Source organism: Pezoporus wallicus, unplaced genomic scaffold (genome assembly GCF_028554395.1).
Source record: "Pezoporus wallicus isolate ANWC-B61680 ecotype Strahan unplaced genomic scaffold, APGP_CSIRO_Pwel_v1 contig_6658, whole genome shotgun sequence".
NCBI classification, from domain to species: domain Eukaryota; kingdom Metazoa; phylum Chordata; class Aves; order Psittaciformes; family Psittacidae; genus Pezoporus; species Pezoporus wallicus.
The window spans coordinates 2,668,744-2,687,318 of NW_026642312.1; the positions used below are offsets into that span (position 1 = coordinate 2,668,744).

Consider the following 18,575-nt stretch of genomic DNA (forward strand, 5'->3'; position numbering starts at 1 on the left):
CTGTATTTTTTTTTTTTTTTGGTTTAGACTACTGAAGAAGCTGATTATATGTGTGAAAGTGATTATCAGCTATATCATGGGCTGAAATAAACAGAAAAAAAATGAATTCCTTAAAGAAGTTCACTTACTAGAATGTATTTATTGAGCATCTGTATGCAGTATGTTCTTGTATGTGCAAATGATGTAAATGTGCATAGAGCCTTTCCATAGTCTGAAGAGTACAGCTAAGAAGGAATGTATCTCTCAGCCTTATAAACTGTGAGGGGCTCCCTAGTTGTGTGAAGGAGCAAAAATGGGACAAGTAGTTTATGGTGAAAAGCAAAGCATATCTGTATCTGGAACCTCCTGTGAAATTTTCATAGGTAATGTGATCTCTTGGGAAATGGCAATTTTAGAAATTCCTGGTAAGACATATCTTGATTTGCCAGGTAATGTTTTTTTCACATAGTGGGGTGGCAGACAGTTTTGCAAATTGCAATTTGATCGAACTGGAAAAGGTAAATGAAAATAATTCTGCTCTATACAAAATTTTTCAGATGGACTATTATACCATAAGATTAATTTCTACCCACCTAAGATAATTCAGAGTAAGTGAATTACAGTTGTGTTTTCTGTGAAACTTGACTAAGGGTTTCAGTATGTAGAGTGTTTATACGTTGGTGATACAGCTGAAGAGCAAGTAGATTTTTAAATAGATTCCTCACTCTGAATGATGAATGATTATAACATTTGAAATATTTCCAACATCTTAGTTGTGGTAATTTTTGATGTGATTTTCTAATTCTTTTTTTTTTTTTTTTTTTTGAAAACATGAAGCAGAGCTCAAAGGTTTTGTAGAATAGAAGGTTGCTTCACTTTCTTGAACGCCCCTGCTTAGATGCTTTCTCATGGTTCACTTCCCGTAATATTCAGCTTGGGCTATTGCAGATAACTGATGATATGGATCAGAAAAATATTCTAGTTAAAATAAAACTAAAATCTGTAGACTTCAGGAGTACTTTAACTGGAAGTAGCTTTTCAGACAGTCAGATTGCACTAGGACAAATAATCTATCAGAAAGCAGAATGCTATGCAAAAGGTGAGCTGTTAAGGAGAGCTAGCTAGTTTTATTTTTGATGTTTCTTTCAGTTTGGTATAGGTTTGCCAATTGCTATGCATAAAGATGAGATTTTCTTTTCCTAACATATGAATCTCTGTTCTTAAAAATTTTAAAACTTAACATACATATATGTGTAAAATTAACTTCACTTACCATTTTGAGTATCTTGATTGAACCTTCTGACAGGAATGTTATGCTATGTTAAACAAATACGGTCTTCTTGTGGCCAAGGAAGAGACAGAGAAGGTGGACACTTTGCACTACACTTGGGAAAAACTGCTAGTCCGTGCAAATGAAGTACAGAATGAGCTCATTGCTTTGCAGCCGAGCTTCAGAGGAGAGCTTATTAACACTGTGAAGACTTTTACTGAAGACTGTGTGCAGTTCTATTCAGATTATAATCAGGCAAGTGGTTTACTGTATTAGAGGAGCTTTTGAGGAGCAGTGGGAACATGGAGACATTGTGGAGTTGACTAAAGGGAAAGGGATATGCATCTGTCTGAAGATTATATTTGCTCTTGTTAATGTGGTATTTGAATTTCAAAGTAGGGCAGGCTTTGCTTATTTTTTATATGTGACTAAAGTATGTAATGCTAGCAACAGTTCTTAAAGATTAAGACTTGAAACATTTAGGGTTTATGATAAACAGCTAGTTGTCAGGAGGAAATGTGAAGATTGGGACTAATGAGAAGTTGTTTTAGAATGCAAGAAACATTTTCTGATGTCGGATAGAAGTACGAATGACTTAAACTCTTAAATTCTTTCTCGGTAAGGTATGAGTCAAGCTGAACCACTCTTGTATCATCTTCTAAGTAATGCTGATTTTTACTTGCCTAGCCTTTACATTGTTATGAAAACTTCTGCGTTAAAAGAAGAAATAAATTTCCTTCTTTGTTCTTTAAAAAAGAAAAAAATGCTTATTCTAGTAGATAACTATGATCTGTAGTGTCAGTTATATCTGACATGGGGATGTAATCCTACAGCCACAAAGATTTCTGAATTTAGCATTTAGAAAACGATGAATAGAAGAAAGTGGTGGCTATATTCACCCTCTAAATTCACATTCCATTTATTTATAATTTATTTATTTATTTATTTATTTATTTTTAGAATGGGCCAATGGTGGTTGGTTTACAGCCTCAGGAAGCCAGTGACAGGCTTACTGTGTTTCAGGTACTGTTAATTCTAAGGCATTGTTTAACAGTTATTGCAAGTAAATTAACACCTGTAGGCTCTGAGAATGAATCAGAGCAGTTGAACTAATTTTCATTGATATATTGGGTTACTGATTAGGCAAGGTCTACTGAGAGCTGATTTGGTATTTTTTTCTATGCATTTGCAAGGGATGCTAGTTAAAATTAGTTTTTTTTAGGAGCTAATAAAAGGCTAAATGATGAGTAATAATTACTAGATTTAAGTATCTTGATAACAGCCTACTCTCAAGTTTAGGGTATTTCGCTATATACTGGTTTTGTGTTCATTATTGTCTTTTTGTCATGAGTACAACTCTGCCCCATCTTCCCTTCCCTTTGTTTTTTTTTTTTTAAATAGTATTAAAGATTTCCATTTAAACTGCCTATTTCATTATTTTTCCTGTCGAAATGTTTTGTTTGTACCATGATTAATCTCTATCACTGTAATGATGGCTTCTAATGTTTTTTCTTTTCCAATAGTGCTATTCATTTGGCTTCCTACTATATTCCCTCACATTACAGTTGACAAATTTTGTTATTCTTTGCTGCTTAAACTGTAGCAACCCTTACTTCAACCCTTCAGTAAAAGAATTGCACAGCATACTTGAAGGGGTAGGGTTTGCTGCATCCACCTTCCTTTGCTTTGCATGCCATGCTCCACCTCTTCAATGTGCAAGCATTTATTGTTCTATCGCTGTGCCACAGGGAGTAAATGGCCTCCCTGTCAGCTTCTAATGTGCCTCCAAGCTAACTAAACGTTACTTTTCTCATGAAAATCGTTGACAAAGCTGTCAATAGTGTAAGTTGTTAGTATCTCCTGTATACCTTTCTAGTATTTGCTAGACTTTAATCACTAATGCAGCTTTAAGCATTATGCCAAATCTTGAATATTTAATTTAGTTTAATCTGTTTTTTATTCTTTCCTAGAATCGTTTTGATCATCTTTTTCGGAAATATATTACTTACACAGGTGGAGAAGATCTTTTTGGTTTGCCTGTAACTCAGTATCCTCAGCTGCTTGAAATAAAGAAGCAACTGAATCTATTACAGAAACTTTATAATCTGTATAACAATGTAATTGACACAGTCAGTGGCTACTATGATATTCTTTGGTCAGAATTAGACACTGGAAAAATTAACAATGAACTCCTGGAGTTTCAGAACAGGTGAGAAACTGCTGCTGTGGTAAAGATGCCTAAAATAATTTTGTTACTTCTGATATATGATTATAATAATTAACACCAATAATGTATCTATTCATTGGAATATGAAAATAATGCAAAATAGGAATTTTAATTGATAAACACATCCACTACCAACTTCGTAAAATAAAGGAGCTAGTTTTTGACTCTAGGTTTTGAGAGGTACTGTTCCTTGGAGACCTTCTTGGCTATTTTATTTTATTTTTATGAGTTTGGAATATATGTTAAAATTGCTATTTATTTTGTTCCTGAAGGGAAACTTCACTTGTTTGTTGTAACAGTATTATTCATGAGGCAGATTCACCATAGATATCTAAGGCACATTAGTGACTTGCTGAAGTTTTCCTACAAAATCTGATGTATTGCATACCTGCATTCATAGAAGCTGAACTTTTCATCAAACCAGTAATCAGATGATTTAAAGAATTAAACCTTCATATTCTGAGGAACATGTGTTTTGTTTTTTTGTTTTTTTGCTTTTTTTTTCCCTAGAGTACAGATCAGGGCATATCACAAACTTTAAAAAAAGGTGAAATCAAGATATAAAGCAGTTCAGTTAATTTTTGAAGATAGCTTGGACAAAGCATATTGGAATTATGCACTTACACTTTTTAAAGGTTAGCATGTAGGTTGCTGCTCAGCTACCAGTCAATGAAATAGTATGGAAACAGATTTTCTTGCATACAGAATCACATACAGAATCTTCAGAATACAGGCAACCTGAATTTGAAAGACATGTGGTTGGTCTGTGGTTAAATGTGTAACAGAAAAAATATTTGAAACTTGTGGAAAAAGATTTCATTGTTTCTACATAGATGCCATAAGCTTCCTCGTGGTGTAAAGGAATGGCAGGCTTTTTTCGACCTAGAGAAGACCATTGAGGACTTCAGTGAATGCTGCCCGTTGCTTGAGCGTATGTCAAGTAAAGCAATGATGCCTCGGCACTGGAAGCAGATTGCAGATCTCACTGAACACAACTTTGATGTGGAAAGCGAAACATTCAAACTGAGGAATATAATGGAAGCTCCACTATTAAGATATAAAGATGAAATAGAGGTATTGTGAAGGAAAAGAAATGGATGCAGGAAACAAAACAATCTGCTTGAATAGTATAGGAGTAATAGTAGTAAGAAGGAAAATGGAGTATTTCTAAAAAAAACCCGGAGAAATGGACTATCACTTCAGCTTCCTGTATAAAATGACACAAATAAATTGTGGTGTCAACTCCTCTTTTTAAATCATGTAACTTGGCCCAGGAATAGATTTGTGAGGGTGCCTTGATTTGCAACTTAAAGATATTAAAAGTAATCACTATATTAATATTTCATTCCCCAAAGCTGGTCATGTAGTATACAAATTATTAACTATGGTGTTTGTATGTCTGTAGATCTTTCCACTTAATAAATATTTGCTCGTCAGCCTCACTAGGATTAAAGGAAATATGAGTTAGATTTGTATATTAGAGACATGAACCATTCATGGCTTGTTTTGACATCCTTTTTATTTGAAAGGATATCTGCATGAGTGCTGTGAAGGAGAGAGACATTGAGCAGAAGTTAAAACAAGTGATAGCTGAATGGGACAACAAAACATTTGTCTTCACAAATTTTAAAACCCGTGGGGAACTTCTTTTAAGAGGTGACAATGCGTCAGAAACAATTGCCACCATAGAGGACAGCTTGATGGTTCTTGGCTCTCTCTTGAATAACAGGTAATATGAAAAGTGGGGGAGATAAAAATATCAGCAAGAGGCTTTGTTTTATTAAACAAACATATATTTCACAGAGGAGAAGGTAAATAAATATCTAGATAAAAACTAAGAACTTTCTTGTCCTTGAAATGCTCATGGGCAAGTTCTTATTGTCTTTATACTTCCAGTAACTTCTTTTGCAAGCATGTAGATGCAGTTCAGACTTCTTGAATAATCAACTGGATAGTTTTCATTGATGAAGAAAGTGGTCATGAGCAAAAGAAGGAATATTTCCTGGTTGTGGAAGGCATACTACAGGCATTACAGACACTGCTACTCTGGCCTTGTGACAGGTCACTGTCTCATGCTGAACATGCTGAAAGTCCTTGTTAAAATGAGCTTCAATTTGTCTCATTCAACATGCCAAAGCCTGCACGCAGAACCTGATCATCAGGCAGATGTTCAAAAGCAACAGTTCAGTTGATAAGGACCTCTAGGAGTCTTGCAGCTTTCAAGAGTCTTGTATAGCCCCTTTATGAAACTACTTTGACTTAAAATTGAAATCTTGCTTCTATTTAGCTTCTTTTGGATCAGACCTGCGCTATACACCATCTGTACAAAGCAGAAAGTTGGAGCAGATTTGATTTACAGCTGCTAACTAGCTGAATTAAGTATAGGTTTTTATATTTTCACTAGACAAAGATGTAAGCAGCAAAATTATTCATTCTTATGAATAATATGCTGGCTTTCAAGAGATTTGCTCCTTCTTGAAATAAAACGAGTGTCTTCTTTTTATTCTAGATATAACACACCCTTCAAGACACAGATTCAGAAATGGGTGCACTATCTTTCCAGCACAACAGATATCATTGAGAACTGGATGACTGTACAGAACTTGTGGATTTATTTAGAAGCTGTTTTTGTTGGTGGTGACATAGCAAAGCAGCTTCCAAAGGTTTTCAGACATGCATTTTTCAGTTTGATTTTCTACAGTATGAAATTTAACCTTGTAGTCATAATTCATGCAGTAACATAAGCTACTTTTTTTTTTTTTTGGTAATTAACAAAACTGGCTTTGCTAAGAAATTAGGTAAAAAATATTGTGTTAGAATAATAACATTGTGTGAGGTAGTTGGCCTATTTGTTTCTGTATTGTAAAATTGTTAACCAATAAGTTTTGTGCCTAGCAGTACATAGGAATCCTTATCTTGAACTTTCATAAATAGCTTTTAAAATTGAAAATTAACTTTTATTTTTAGAGAAAAAGTCTTCTAATTTAAAGAATGCACTTCAAGCAAGAGTTTTCTGTCTTTTTCTCTAAGAATGATTTAAAGAGAAAGTAAACAGCAGGATTGGCAGTCAAGTATAAAGCTGTATTGTGTAAGCTGTAAGATTTGTGTTTTTCTAAGCTGAAAAATCCTTAGAAGTTGGGCTCTAGATTACTAATAAGATTACTGTTGAAATTACTGGGTGCCAATTCTGCAAGCAAATACCTTTGCCCTTTTCTCTTGTCATTCCTCCATCTCTTTCTTTCCTTCCACATTCATTGTCATATTTCAACAGGAAGCAAAGCGTTTCTCTAACATTGATAAATCCTGGGTAAGGATCATGACCCGAGCTCATGAAACACCCAATGTTGTTCAATGCTGTATTGGAGATGAAATCATGGGACAGTTACTACCACACTTACTAGAACAGCTTGAAATCTGTCAGAAATCACTTACAGGGTAAGATTACAACATGACTGCAGTCTTGAGCAGATGATTGTGAATTGTGTAACTAGGGAAAGAGCAATTGCTTGAATACTGTCCCATGGACTTTGCAAAGATGTTCACGTTCTAGTATAAATTCAATTGAACTGAGTAAACAAGTTAGCAAAATGATACAAAATCCTCCAAAGACATTGTGTAGCAACTATAAAGAAATGTTTAATTTGTAACTAAGCTATCACTCTATCTCTGCTGAAACTGAAGCATGATCCAGCATGGTTTCAATCCAGGAGACAGCCTAGGATTTATATGTCCTATTCAGATCCTTCACAAATCTGTGAGAAATTCAGTTTAAGAGACCTAAATAGCATGTAACAGACTTAATGTAAAAGCATTTTATTTTGGTTTTGTTTCTTTTCTTTTATTGGTACTTACATAATAAAAAAATAATAAAAGTTTTCCATTAAATGACTTCTGATGCTGAAAGAGTAGCATTACAACAGATGCTTAACATGAAGTTATGATGGATAAGAGCTGTTGTCATTACCACTGCTAAAAATTGCAATTATGCATTGTGAGAAATGCAGGCTTTAAAGAGGAAAGGATGTACAAGCTAATTGAATTCACTTACCATCTACAAACGTCCCACCCCCTTCCTACCAATTTTGATTTTAAATGCAGGTACCTGGAGAAAAAGCGCCTCCTATTTCCGCGATTCTTCTTTGTGTCAGATCCTGCTCTCTTAGAAATTCTTGGCCAGGCATCAGACTCTCACAACATACAGGCACATCTCCTCAATATCTTTGACAACATTAAAACTGTCAGGTTCCATGAAAAGGTATGTACTGCTCATACCTTAGTGTTTCATCCTTTCAAATCAACAATGTGTGATACTTGTTAAATAAGAAAGCTACCTGGGTGCATAGGGCATTCAGCTGTTTTAACAAGCTCATCAGCTGTTTATTTATTCAATTTAATATAAAATGAAATTGAAGATTTAGTTTTATGTTCTCATTTACATAATAGGAAAACTCTATACAGAATAGCAAAACAAACAAAAAATTGGCCCAGTGCTTAGGTTTCGGAAAAACCCCACCCAATACTGAACTGCATTCTGTGGCTTAATGTAGGCTAGCATTCTCTCAAATAAGCTGCTGACTCTTTATGTGGATATGTGTCTTTAGATTGCCTGTATTGTACTTTCATTCATTTTTTGATTGTAACAAAAAAGTACCTAGTCTCTCATTTGTTTCTGGGTTATTCTTAATATTGCCTTCAAACCCACTGCTTGAAGAACGTTTTCTTATACCTTTTACATGAACAGAAAGCAGCAAAAAAAAAAATTCTTTTTTTTTCCTGTGTATGTCAACACTTCCATTCATTTGAAATTCCTGTAATTGATCATGTTCCTTTTGTGCTTCCATTAATTTTCCATTGCAAGGCTGCAAATTTTGTTAGGATATTAAACCACCAGTAATGGGGGAAGGTTTCCTTTATTGTGACTGGAAGTTAGATACTGTCATTGAAACTTAAGTGAAGTTCAGGAATTTTCAACATATTGAGGTTTGTCTCCTTGTTCTGATGACAGTGTTTTGCTTAAAGCCTTTCTGCACACCAAAAGTAATAATTTATTTGTTTTTACATTTCACTTCAAAAGGTTGGTATAATTTATTAGTTACCTAAATAAGTTTGATGAAATGATGTCAGGAAAATCAAATAGTTATGGTAAAGCTAACAATAAATCTGCAATCACAAGATGTTCTTGCTTTGCTTTTATCAGATATATGATCGCATACTGTCGATCAATTCACGAGAGGGTGAGACTGTAGAGCTGACTAAACCTGTAATGGCTGAAGGTAATGTAGAAGTTTGGCTCAATTCTCTGTTGAAGGAATCTCAGCTGTCCCTGCATCATGTTATTCGCCAAGCAGCTGAGCACATTGAGGAAAGTAATTTCCAGCTGACTGAATTTCTTTCTACTTACCCATCCCAGGTAATATCATTGTTAAATCAGTGGATAACTGGTCACAGATATGTAGCCCATTAACGGAGTTTTTTCTTGGTTTTGCAATCGAAATTGCAGCCAGTGTTATAAATGCAAACCTGACATTTAAATTAATCTCAATCAATTCAGCCTTTTAAATTACACTTCACATATCTGAAACCAAAAGCAGAAAACTTACTCTGAAGGGTTTTCTTGTTTCCTTTTTTTTTTTTTCATTTTTATTTTTTTACCTCCAAAGTAATGTTGAATGCAATAAATTAATGTAATGGAGTTAACACTTTTACAAGCTTAATACTTGACTAATGAAGGAAAAGTAGTAAAATTCTATGCTTGTTTATATATTCAGGAAAACAATATATTTACTGGTAAAGATTTGGAGCTGATTGTACTGTTGAGTGAAAATTGTATTCTTGGTAGAAGATTCTTCACTTCTGATCAGGAATGTTGATGGAGAGAGAATAAAGAGTTTGTGAATTATTAAAATAAAAATTTTAAATCAGAGCATTAGTTTTTCATTAGTTAATTAATTATAAAGTGTATTAATTATGCATAGCATTTTTATGCTGTAAATTATATTGAACAATTGTAGATACTGTCTCCAATGCTCTGCTAATACAAGACTGAAGTGTGTTCTTAACTATGTGTTTATGAACAGAGTTGGGACACAAAACAAATGCATGGGGTGAATGACCTCACGGTGGTGGATGCATGAAAATATAATTTTTTACGAATAGTAGAGGGACACTTTCTTTAGTTTATCTGTGATTGTGAATGTACATTTTAGGTGAAAGAGAAAAGATTATGAAGCATATACTTTTATGTTTCCTAAGGTTGGGTTATTGGGGATCCAAATGATTTGGACAAGAGACTCAGAAGCAGCTTTGACTAATGCCAGGTATGATAAAAAAATTATGAGAAAGACGAACAAGTTTTTCCTGGATCTTCTGAACATGCTGATAGATACGACTGCAAAAGACCTTAGCTCAGTTGAGCGAGTTAAATACGAAACATTAATCACTATTCATGTGCATCAGAGGGACATTTTTGATGGTCTGGTAAGTACTGAAAAATTTACAATGAGGTATGAGGTGGTTTTCACATATAAACAATGTGAAAGGACAAGAAGAAAATATTACTATACCTATGAACTCGTGACTCTTAAACTAAACATTTAATTTCAGGGCTACTATGATTATATGACCTTGAGTATTGTATTATAAAAATTATGTTGTTGCTTCAATCCATGTCTTGGTTTCTCTTGATGTAATTCAGTGTTTTCTCTCCCCACAAGCAACAGCAGAATTTTATAGTGTTTTGTGTTGGCCCACTTAAGTTAGATGCCTCTATTGCACGATCACTTAAGGGACTTGTTTGGCCTCATACATTGTGTTACAAGTGATTATCCTTTCTCTGGACTACATTGTGAGTTTCAAAGAGTAAATAGAATGAATGTAGAGTTATAGTACAGGAAAAAGTTTGAAGTTGGCTGAAGCTACTGCCCTTTTACCTATAGGAAGCTCTGGACCTAACTGAGATTTAGCTGTCTGGAAAAAGAATTACTGAGATTTTTATCTTGTTTTATTTTTCCTCAGTAATTAGTGAGAATTGCTGCCATTGCTGATAGCCAGGCATCTATATTTTCTTTCTAAAAAGAGTTGTTTCTAGTTACAATCATCTTACATAAACTGTAATTTTTAGATACAAACTGCAGGGCATTTTTTTAAATCGTATAATCATAGAATGGTTTGGTTTAGTAAGGACTTTAAAGATCATCTAGTTCCAACACCCCTGTCATAGGCAGAGACACCTTCCACTAGACCAGGTTGCTCAAAGTCCCATCCAGGCTGGCCTTGAACACTGCCAAGGATGGGGCAGCCACTTCTCTGGGTAACCTGTTCCAGTGCCTCACAACCCTCACACTAAAGAACTTCTTCCTAATACCTAATCTAAATTTACCCTCCTTAAGCTTAAAGCCATTCCCCCTTGCCCTATCACTCCATGCCCTCGTAAAATGCTGCTCCCCAGCTTTTCTGTACACTTTAGGTTCTGGAAGGCTGCTATAAGGTCTCCCCTGAGCCTTCTCCAGGTTGAACAAGTCCAGCTCTCTCAGCCTGTCTCCGTAGGAGAGTTACTCCAGATCTGTGATCATCTTCATGGCCCTTATGTTCTTTTATGCTGGGTGCTCCAGAGATGAATGCAGTACTCCAGGTGGGGTCTCACAAGACCAGAGTAAAGGTTGATTTTTGTGGTAAAAATCAAGATAGATAAGGTCTCCACTATTCTGTGGAGCTGTTCTTTATGCTTTTCATTGTGATTGCAGTGCTACTTAGATAATTGGAAAAGTAAATGTTAACCATGAATACCAGAGACTTTTTTTTCCCCTCTTTTCTTAGTGTTGCATGCATATCAAGAGTCCTACAGACTTCGAGTGGCTGAAACAATGTAGATTTTACTTTAATGAAGACTCTGATAAAATGATGATTAAGATCACTGATGTGGGTTTCACGTACCAGAATGAATTCTTGGGCTGTACTGAGAGGCTTGTCATAACGCCTCTTACAGACAGGTGAAAAAGACTGATTTTATTTCTTTATTCTTTGATGCCAAAACAAGAGCAGTTGAGTGATTCCTATTGGATGCAAAATAAATCTCTGCAGAGTATATCTTTCACAGTCTTAGCAAAGACAATAATTTTGCATGGAATATGTGACTGTTTTTGTTTCTGTGCCTTGCAGCATGAATAAATTCCAGCTTAATTTTTGCCACATATTTGCATGATCCTCACAGATGTGATGTATGGGACCCTGATTCTCATGTATGTGAGGCTAGTACCTGAGGATCAGGTGCATTCAACAGATAAAATATGCAGAGAGTGATACAGCGTTTACAGGCAAACTAATGAGAATAGCTAAGAAAGAATAGACAGGAAAAACTTTTATACAGCTGCAGTGGATAGGAGAGCTTTGATCTAGAAAGATGTTGAAAGAATTGTAGTATTACTAACACAGAGGTCTACCTACCCAACTGGAATAACACAAAGAATACTTTGTAAGCTACTATTGGAAAATAAGGGCATTGGTTGTTTCCTTTTGTTTTGTTTTTAATTATTGCCTACAGAAAATCCCAGGGCTTCTCTTTCGATACAGCTGTTAGCTGGTGTTTTACTGCATTACACATAGAATTTTCATTTATGAAAATGGAATGCACTGTATGATCAAATTTTAAAGGTGATTGAGAAAGGAAGGTTTAGCTGTCTTTCATTACTGTACTCCACAGTATAATGTAGTTCAGCACTGCTTCAGTTAAAGTAATTCAGGAACTAAGCTAACCAAAGTAGATTAGTCAGCATCTCTGTATCTTCTCTCTTCCCTTCTTGTGACGGTTCACATGGTTGATTATTGAAGATTATCTGCTCTTCCATTTTATGTAGGAAGAGACAAACCTTAATAGTATCTACATCAAAGGCAGAGTGAAGGGTTTTCCTTCTTACTGACTTAAATCGTAATTAGAGGCATGTCATTTTGGTAGTTTTCTTGACTCCTTAAAACCAGACTTCTGGTAATACACTTGAGTAAGTTCCCCTGTTGCTATACGGAAAACTCTGTGCTGCAGCCTCATTAAGTGATGACAGACTGTTGCCTTTTAGATGTTATATCACTATGGCTCAAGCTTTAGGCATGAACATGGGTGGAGCGCCTGTGGGACCTGCAGGAACTGGAAAAACTGAAACCATCAAAGACATGGGACGGTGCCTTGGAAAATATGTAGTGGTCTTCAACTGCTCAGACCAGATGGATTTCCGAGGACTTGGGAGAATCTTCAAAGGTAAGATATTTGACAAAAGGGCCAACTGTATTCTGGGGTGCATTAAGTGCAGTATAACTAACCAGTGAAAAGATGTTTGTCCCACTGTTTACAGCATTGGAGTGGCCTCACCACAAGGTGAGTTTTGGGGTCAAAAGTGTAAGAACAGCAGGTGGTTTTCAGCCTTTTAATAAATGCAAATAATTAGTATCTTGTTAGGAATGTAAAATATATTTGCAACACTGTCTCCAAGAAAGGTAAATGTCTGAAAACATAAGGCAGTTTATGAAAAGATACATAAAGACACTTAAAATAATCAAGGACTACTGCCAGTACAAGAGGAAAAAGCTGTGAAATTTATTGCTGAACTAGTAGTATGCATTTGATTCTGATTTCAGTATTTTGTCTCCTTCAAATATCAAAGTTCTTATCAGTTGAAGGAAGTGCATGACAAGCACTATATATCTTAAAAAAAATTGGCACAGCTCACTGAAGTTAGATTCAGACAACATTTATTTTTTTTTGGTGCCTGAAATCAATATGTGTCAGTTATGGCAGATGTTGAATTGGAGATCAAGTCGAGGTCTTTGACTGTTGTATTGTTGCAAGTGACTGTGTTGATGATTTTTGTTTTGTTTTCCCCCACATATGTGGAAGAATGCAGTTCTGACACAGACTGACTCCTAACTTCTTTCCAGGTGAAAGCAGCACTATTGTTCTTTTTAAACTCTGCAATCAGCTATTGACAACCCATCATATTTTCAGACTGATTACAGGGATTTTTTTTGAGGGGCTGAAGAGGAACAGGAAAATATTAAAGATACTAAGAGAAGGAGAAGAAAATGATGGATATAGTGTACTAGACAAGCTTAAGGGCTTCTGGAACTTTGTGAATTCTTGATTGAAAAAGAATTAAACTCTTCTCCTGTCCCTTTTCCAATCCTCAAAAATAAACCTCTTCCCCACCCTACCCACAAGGTAGATTACCCTGAATTTTGGCTTATGAATTGAAAAAAAAAAAAAAGGGTTAGCAACATAATGGTCAGATGCTTCATTGTCTTTCTCTTTGAAGGTCTTGCTCAGTCTGGCTCCTGGGGTTGTTTCGATGAATTCAATCGTATTGATTTACCAGTACTATCAGTAGCTGCACAGCAAATTGCAATTGTGTTGACGTGCAAGAAGGAATGTAGAAAAAGCTTTATTTTTACTGATGGAGATAATTTGGAAATGAATCCTGAATTTGGCATCTTTCTAACTATGGTAGGTATTCACTAGGTTTCTAATATGCCAGTGATGATTGCAGAATAATTGTTTCTAACCTGGTATGTTACATGTACTTGCCAGTTCTTTTGTTACTCAGCTCTTAGAACTCACTGACTGTTTGAGATCACTGAGCATTACTTCACAGATAGTTTGCAGGGTCTTGTTTCAACAACATCAAGCACATGCAATTAACAAATTGTAAAAACAAGTTTTTAACTAAATGCTAAATTAATTCTGCATGCTATGTTCTAGTTCTCAAAGTATTCTTTTTTTCCTACAAGTACAGAAAAATGGCTAAAGAGATATAGGGGAAAGTAGTCAGTAAAAACGGGACCTATGAGACAAATGTAGGTGTGATTCAAAGCCAAAAAGCTTTTTGTCAAACCAGGTTACACATTCCTTTGCTGATTTTTCTGTTTCTGCAAGGTGCAGTCAACTTCATAATCCATTCTTCTCTCCAGAATCCAGGATATGCTGGAAGACAAGAGCTTCCTGAAAACTTGAAGATCAACTTCCGTTCAGTGGCTATGATGGTTCCGGATCGTCAAATCATAATTCGTGTCAAATTGGCTAGTTGTGGTTTCATTGCTAATGTTTTGTTGGCGAGGAAATTCTTTACACTGTACAAACTGTGTGAAGAACAACTGTCAAAGCAGGTGATTATTTTCATATGAAGAAAAATATCTTAGGGAAAATCTGTATATGATGTCATGACTTATTAGTATCTATGTGAAGAAAATGAAAAAGTTCATGTCCACTAAATAAGCTAAATGACACCTGTGGTTTAGTAGTGCAGCCTTCTGCTGTTATGGAGGATTAACTCCTGCTACAGGTTTAACTCCTGCTACAGGTTATCTGTACAAAATGGGTCAGTCATTCAAAACACTGTTTATTATTAAGATTTATCTTTAATGAATGGTGAGGATTGGGGCAAATAAAGCTCTTATATGCTGGTTGGTCTTCTAGAGTGGTTTGAGGCATTTGGTTTGTGCTGTCTGTGCTTGTTTAGATGTTTCTCAAATAAAGGCACCTTCCAAGATCCACAGATGATGCATTATAATGCTGCTAGTTTACTTCTTAATAGTCCTTGAGAACCTTATCTTGGTTCAAAGACTTGTGATTACCTTTCTTTTCTCTGTCACACCTTACTGTTTAACAGAGATGGGGAATGAAGTTGCCCATAGTCATACAGCCAAAGAGTAGGATTCTAAGAGGCATTTGTTCCACATGTACCACTTCTCATACATATCTACACCTTAAATGATAAATAAGAATTGTTTGATCCTTGTTAATGCAGGGAAAATTTTCCCAAACTTTGCATATCTTCTAGGTGCATTATGATTTTGGCTTGCGGAATATATTGTCAGTGCTACGAACATTAGGAGCAGCAAAAAGAGCAAATCCCACAGATACTGAGTCCACCATTGTCATGCGTGTGCTAAGAGACATGAACCTGTCTAAACTAGTAAGTTCCAAGGTCCTGGTGTTGTGGTTTAAGCTCAGCCTGTAACTCAGAACCATGCAGCTGCTCTCTCACTCCCCCCTTTTCTTCCCCCCACTCCTGGAGGGATGGGGAGCAGAATCGAAAGAATGTAACTCCCATGGGTTGAGATAAAAACAGTCCAGTAACTAAGGTATAACACAAATCACTGCTGCTACCCCCAGTAATAATAGTGATAAGGGAAATAACAAGGGAAGAGAATACAACCGCTCACCACCCGCCAATCGATACCCAGCCTGACCTGAGCAGTGATCTAGCCCTTCCAGGTAACTCCTCCCAGTTTATGTACTGGGCATGATGTGCTGTGGTAATGGAATAACCTTTTGGCTAATTTGGGTCAGGTGTCCTGTCTCTGCTTCCTCCCGGGTTCCTCTTCTCCCTGGCAGAGCATGAGACTCAGAAAGTCCTTGGTCAGAGTAAACATTACGGAGCAAGAACTAAAAACATCAGTGTTATCAGTGTTGTTCCCAGGCTAAAAGTCAAAACCACAGCACTACACCAGCTACTAAGAAGGAGAAAAATAACTACTACTGCTGAACCCAGGGCACCTGGTAAATTAATTAACTTGCACTTTGGAACGACATGTTTTTCTCTGAAATACTGTTTAAATCTTTTGAGATGATCACTAGAAGATTGGATGCGGCCTTTACACTGAAGCTAGCTTGGAAATGTTCCATTCTCTCTGTGTTGGGTATTGGTTTTGGCTGGGCTTGGGTTAATTTTCATTGCTGTACTTTGTATGGGGCTGGGAGGGAGTGAACAAGAGGCTTTGTGGTGCTTGGTTGTCTACCTGGGAACAGCTTGAGTTGTTCAATTTTTTTTTTTTAATATATTGCCCTTGCTACCTGCAGAAATAAGCAACCAAACAAAAGTTTATGGAGTAACCTCTTGAGAACTTTTAGCCTAAAGTATTTAATAATTCTTTTGAAATAATCTGTTATTCATAGTAATGAGTAATATCTGTCTTAAATAGCTAACAAAACCTCTTCTGTTGCTGTGTTACTTCATCTCCTTTATAATTTTTTTCTACACCTTAGACAAATAACTTACTATTCATATAAATGTTGTTGCTAAAATCTACTTTAATAAATTCAGTTGGTTTATTTTCTGTAACTTTTGATTACTGGAAACATCACATCTCCTGCTAGGTCTTTAGCACCTGGAGTGTTATAATAGGTGTTTTCTTTCATTTTCAAATATTTCTTCAGCTCTGATATAGTTAGGGATTTTTTTTTTTTTTTTTAACATGCTATAATAAATAATGTTTTAATCTGTGTTCCCCCCCACTGTGTTCCCCCCCACTCCCTGGTTTTCACTAGATTGATGAAGATGAACCCTTATTCCTGAGTCTAATTGAAGATCTGTTTCCAGATATCCAGCTTGATAAAGTAGGCTATCCTGAACTGGAAGCTGCCATTGATAAACAGGTAATGTTTGTCTTGATCTGTGCTGCTGTGGCATAACTATCAGTATGTGACATCTAAGAAAATCATTGCTTTTGAATTTACCCAGCTGGTAATAATATGTTTTACTCTTTAGAGGAAAAGTAAACTTTTCCATAAATCTTTACCACTGGTAGATTATTATTAAACTTGTTTTTAAAGGTGTCACTGAATTGTGATTGTCGTGTCCTGTGGTTTTCTTGTGAGTCATTTGTTGTGACCACTTAGAAAAACACGTCTACATTCCCTAGCAAGTTGGGGGGGAAGTGGAAAAGAGAGCAAAGAAAGGGGTCTTGATCATTTAATAAACTATTTAGTTCAGTTTAGTTAGTTTATTATTTAGTTTAATATATTGTTTAATAAATGAAAGAAAAAAAGAAAAAAGAAGAGCAAATTATGCAAAAGCAATTGCTCACAGCAGACCAATGCCCAGATAGTCTCTGAGTAAAGGCTACTTTGGAGAAAACTCACTCCAGTTTTATTACTGAGCATGGTGTTATCAGTGTAGTTAAACAATCATTAAATGTCCCTTCCAACCCAAACCATACAATGATTCTGTGGTATGGAGTATCCTTTTGGCCATTTAGACTCAGCTGTACCAGATGTATCCCTTCCCAAACTCTTGCTCACCTCAGCCTGCTAGCTGACTGGACTGTGTGAGAAACAGAGGTCTAGATGCTGTGTAAGCACAGTTCAGCAATAGCCAAAACACTGGTGTGTTATCAACATTGTTTTGATCACAATTATAAAACATGGCAAAATGGAGAAACAACCCAGATCCATCCCAACCAGATCCAGTACATATGTACAACTGTTAACAGGATCTTTTGTCAGGTCTACTTGTGAACATCTTTTTTGATAAGGGAAATATCTAGTCTATACATTCATCGTAGAATCCATGAGTGTTAGAAATTGTCAAGAGAAGATAAATCTCCAGTGATGGCATGGAACTGCCTTGTTTTATGTAAAGAAAGAAATCAGTTCAGTTACATTCTATTAGTAGCATCATAAGATTTTGGATATATATTACTGTATATATGTGGACTCTGGAAAAAATTCAGAAGGCTATATTCTATAGTGGAGAGATAGGCAGCTTGACTGGTTTGGTGTCAGCTGTGAGATCTGTTAAGATGTAAATGTATCCATGGAAATGGTGCCTCTGATGTCTTTGTTGTGCTTTGCAAGCTCCATTGCTTCAGCAGTTGTGTTCTTCATGACGATGAGGAGTTAGCGACAGCATATACTTTATGGTTGGTGTTGGTGAATTCATCTTGTGCTGCCTTCTGTTCTTGGCTTCCTTGCAGATTGAGATAAATAGGTTGAACTGACATGAGCTTTGATAAGTGAATAATATAAGAAGTGGTAGTGCCAGTTACATAGTTACAATTGACTGTGACGGTAATTTTAAAAACTGTTTTGTCTTATTGGTAAAAAGTTAGTCCTTTTTTTACTGATAATATTTTTCTGAGATTATTTTTGAAGCATAATTAAAAGCAGAAATCATACTTAAAATATAGTTGTTATTTTGAGAGCTTCACTTTTATAACATGATCTTGAGCTTTTAGTATATTTTTGACTGTCAAAAAACATATAGTGCTCTATGAATCCTTAAGAAATAGTTCTAGCTTTTCTCTACTGGCTAAAATCTATTTTTTTCACTTCCAGCT

At 35.7% G+C, this 18,575-nt stretch overlaps 1 protein-coding gene across 1 annotated transcript in view; it reads left to right on the forward strand.

The window, feature by feature from the left end:
- Nucleotides 1-18,575, forward strand: part of DNAH5 (dynein axonemal heavy chain 5) — a 119,677-nt gene that overhangs the window by 36,051 nt on the left and 65,051 nt on the right. Inside the window, exons 25-40 of the mRNA XM_057428820.1 lie at nucleotides 1,286-1,504; nucleotides 2,210-2,272; nucleotides 3,220-3,458; nucleotides 4,310-4,550; nucleotides 5,006-5,205; nucleotides 5,986-6,139; nucleotides 6,748-6,911; nucleotides 7,575-7,731; nucleotides 8,674-8,886; nucleotides 9,729-9,953; nucleotides 11,292-11,464; nucleotides 12,545-12,723; nucleotides 13,775-13,962; nucleotides 14,427-14,621; nucleotides 15,296-15,430; nucleotides 16,786-16,893. Of these exons, the coding sequence (XP_057284803.1) occupies nucleotides 1,286-1,504; nucleotides 2,210-2,272; nucleotides 3,220-3,458; nucleotides 4,310-4,550; nucleotides 5,006-5,205; nucleotides 5,986-6,139; nucleotides 6,748-6,911; nucleotides 7,575-7,731; nucleotides 8,674-8,886; nucleotides 9,729-9,953; nucleotides 11,292-11,464; nucleotides 12,545-12,723; nucleotides 13,775-13,962; nucleotides 14,427-14,621; nucleotides 15,296-15,430; nucleotides 16,786-16,893 (2,853 nt within the window). The remainder of the gene's footprint in view (nucleotides 1-1,285; nucleotides 1,505-2,209; nucleotides 2,273-3,219; nucleotides 3,459-4,309; nucleotides 4,551-5,005; nucleotides 5,206-5,985; nucleotides 6,140-6,747; nucleotides 6,912-7,574; nucleotides 7,732-8,673; nucleotides 8,887-9,728; nucleotides 9,954-11,291; nucleotides 11,465-12,544; nucleotides 12,724-13,774; nucleotides 13,963-14,426; nucleotides 14,622-15,295; nucleotides 15,431-16,785; nucleotides 16,894-18,575) is intronic.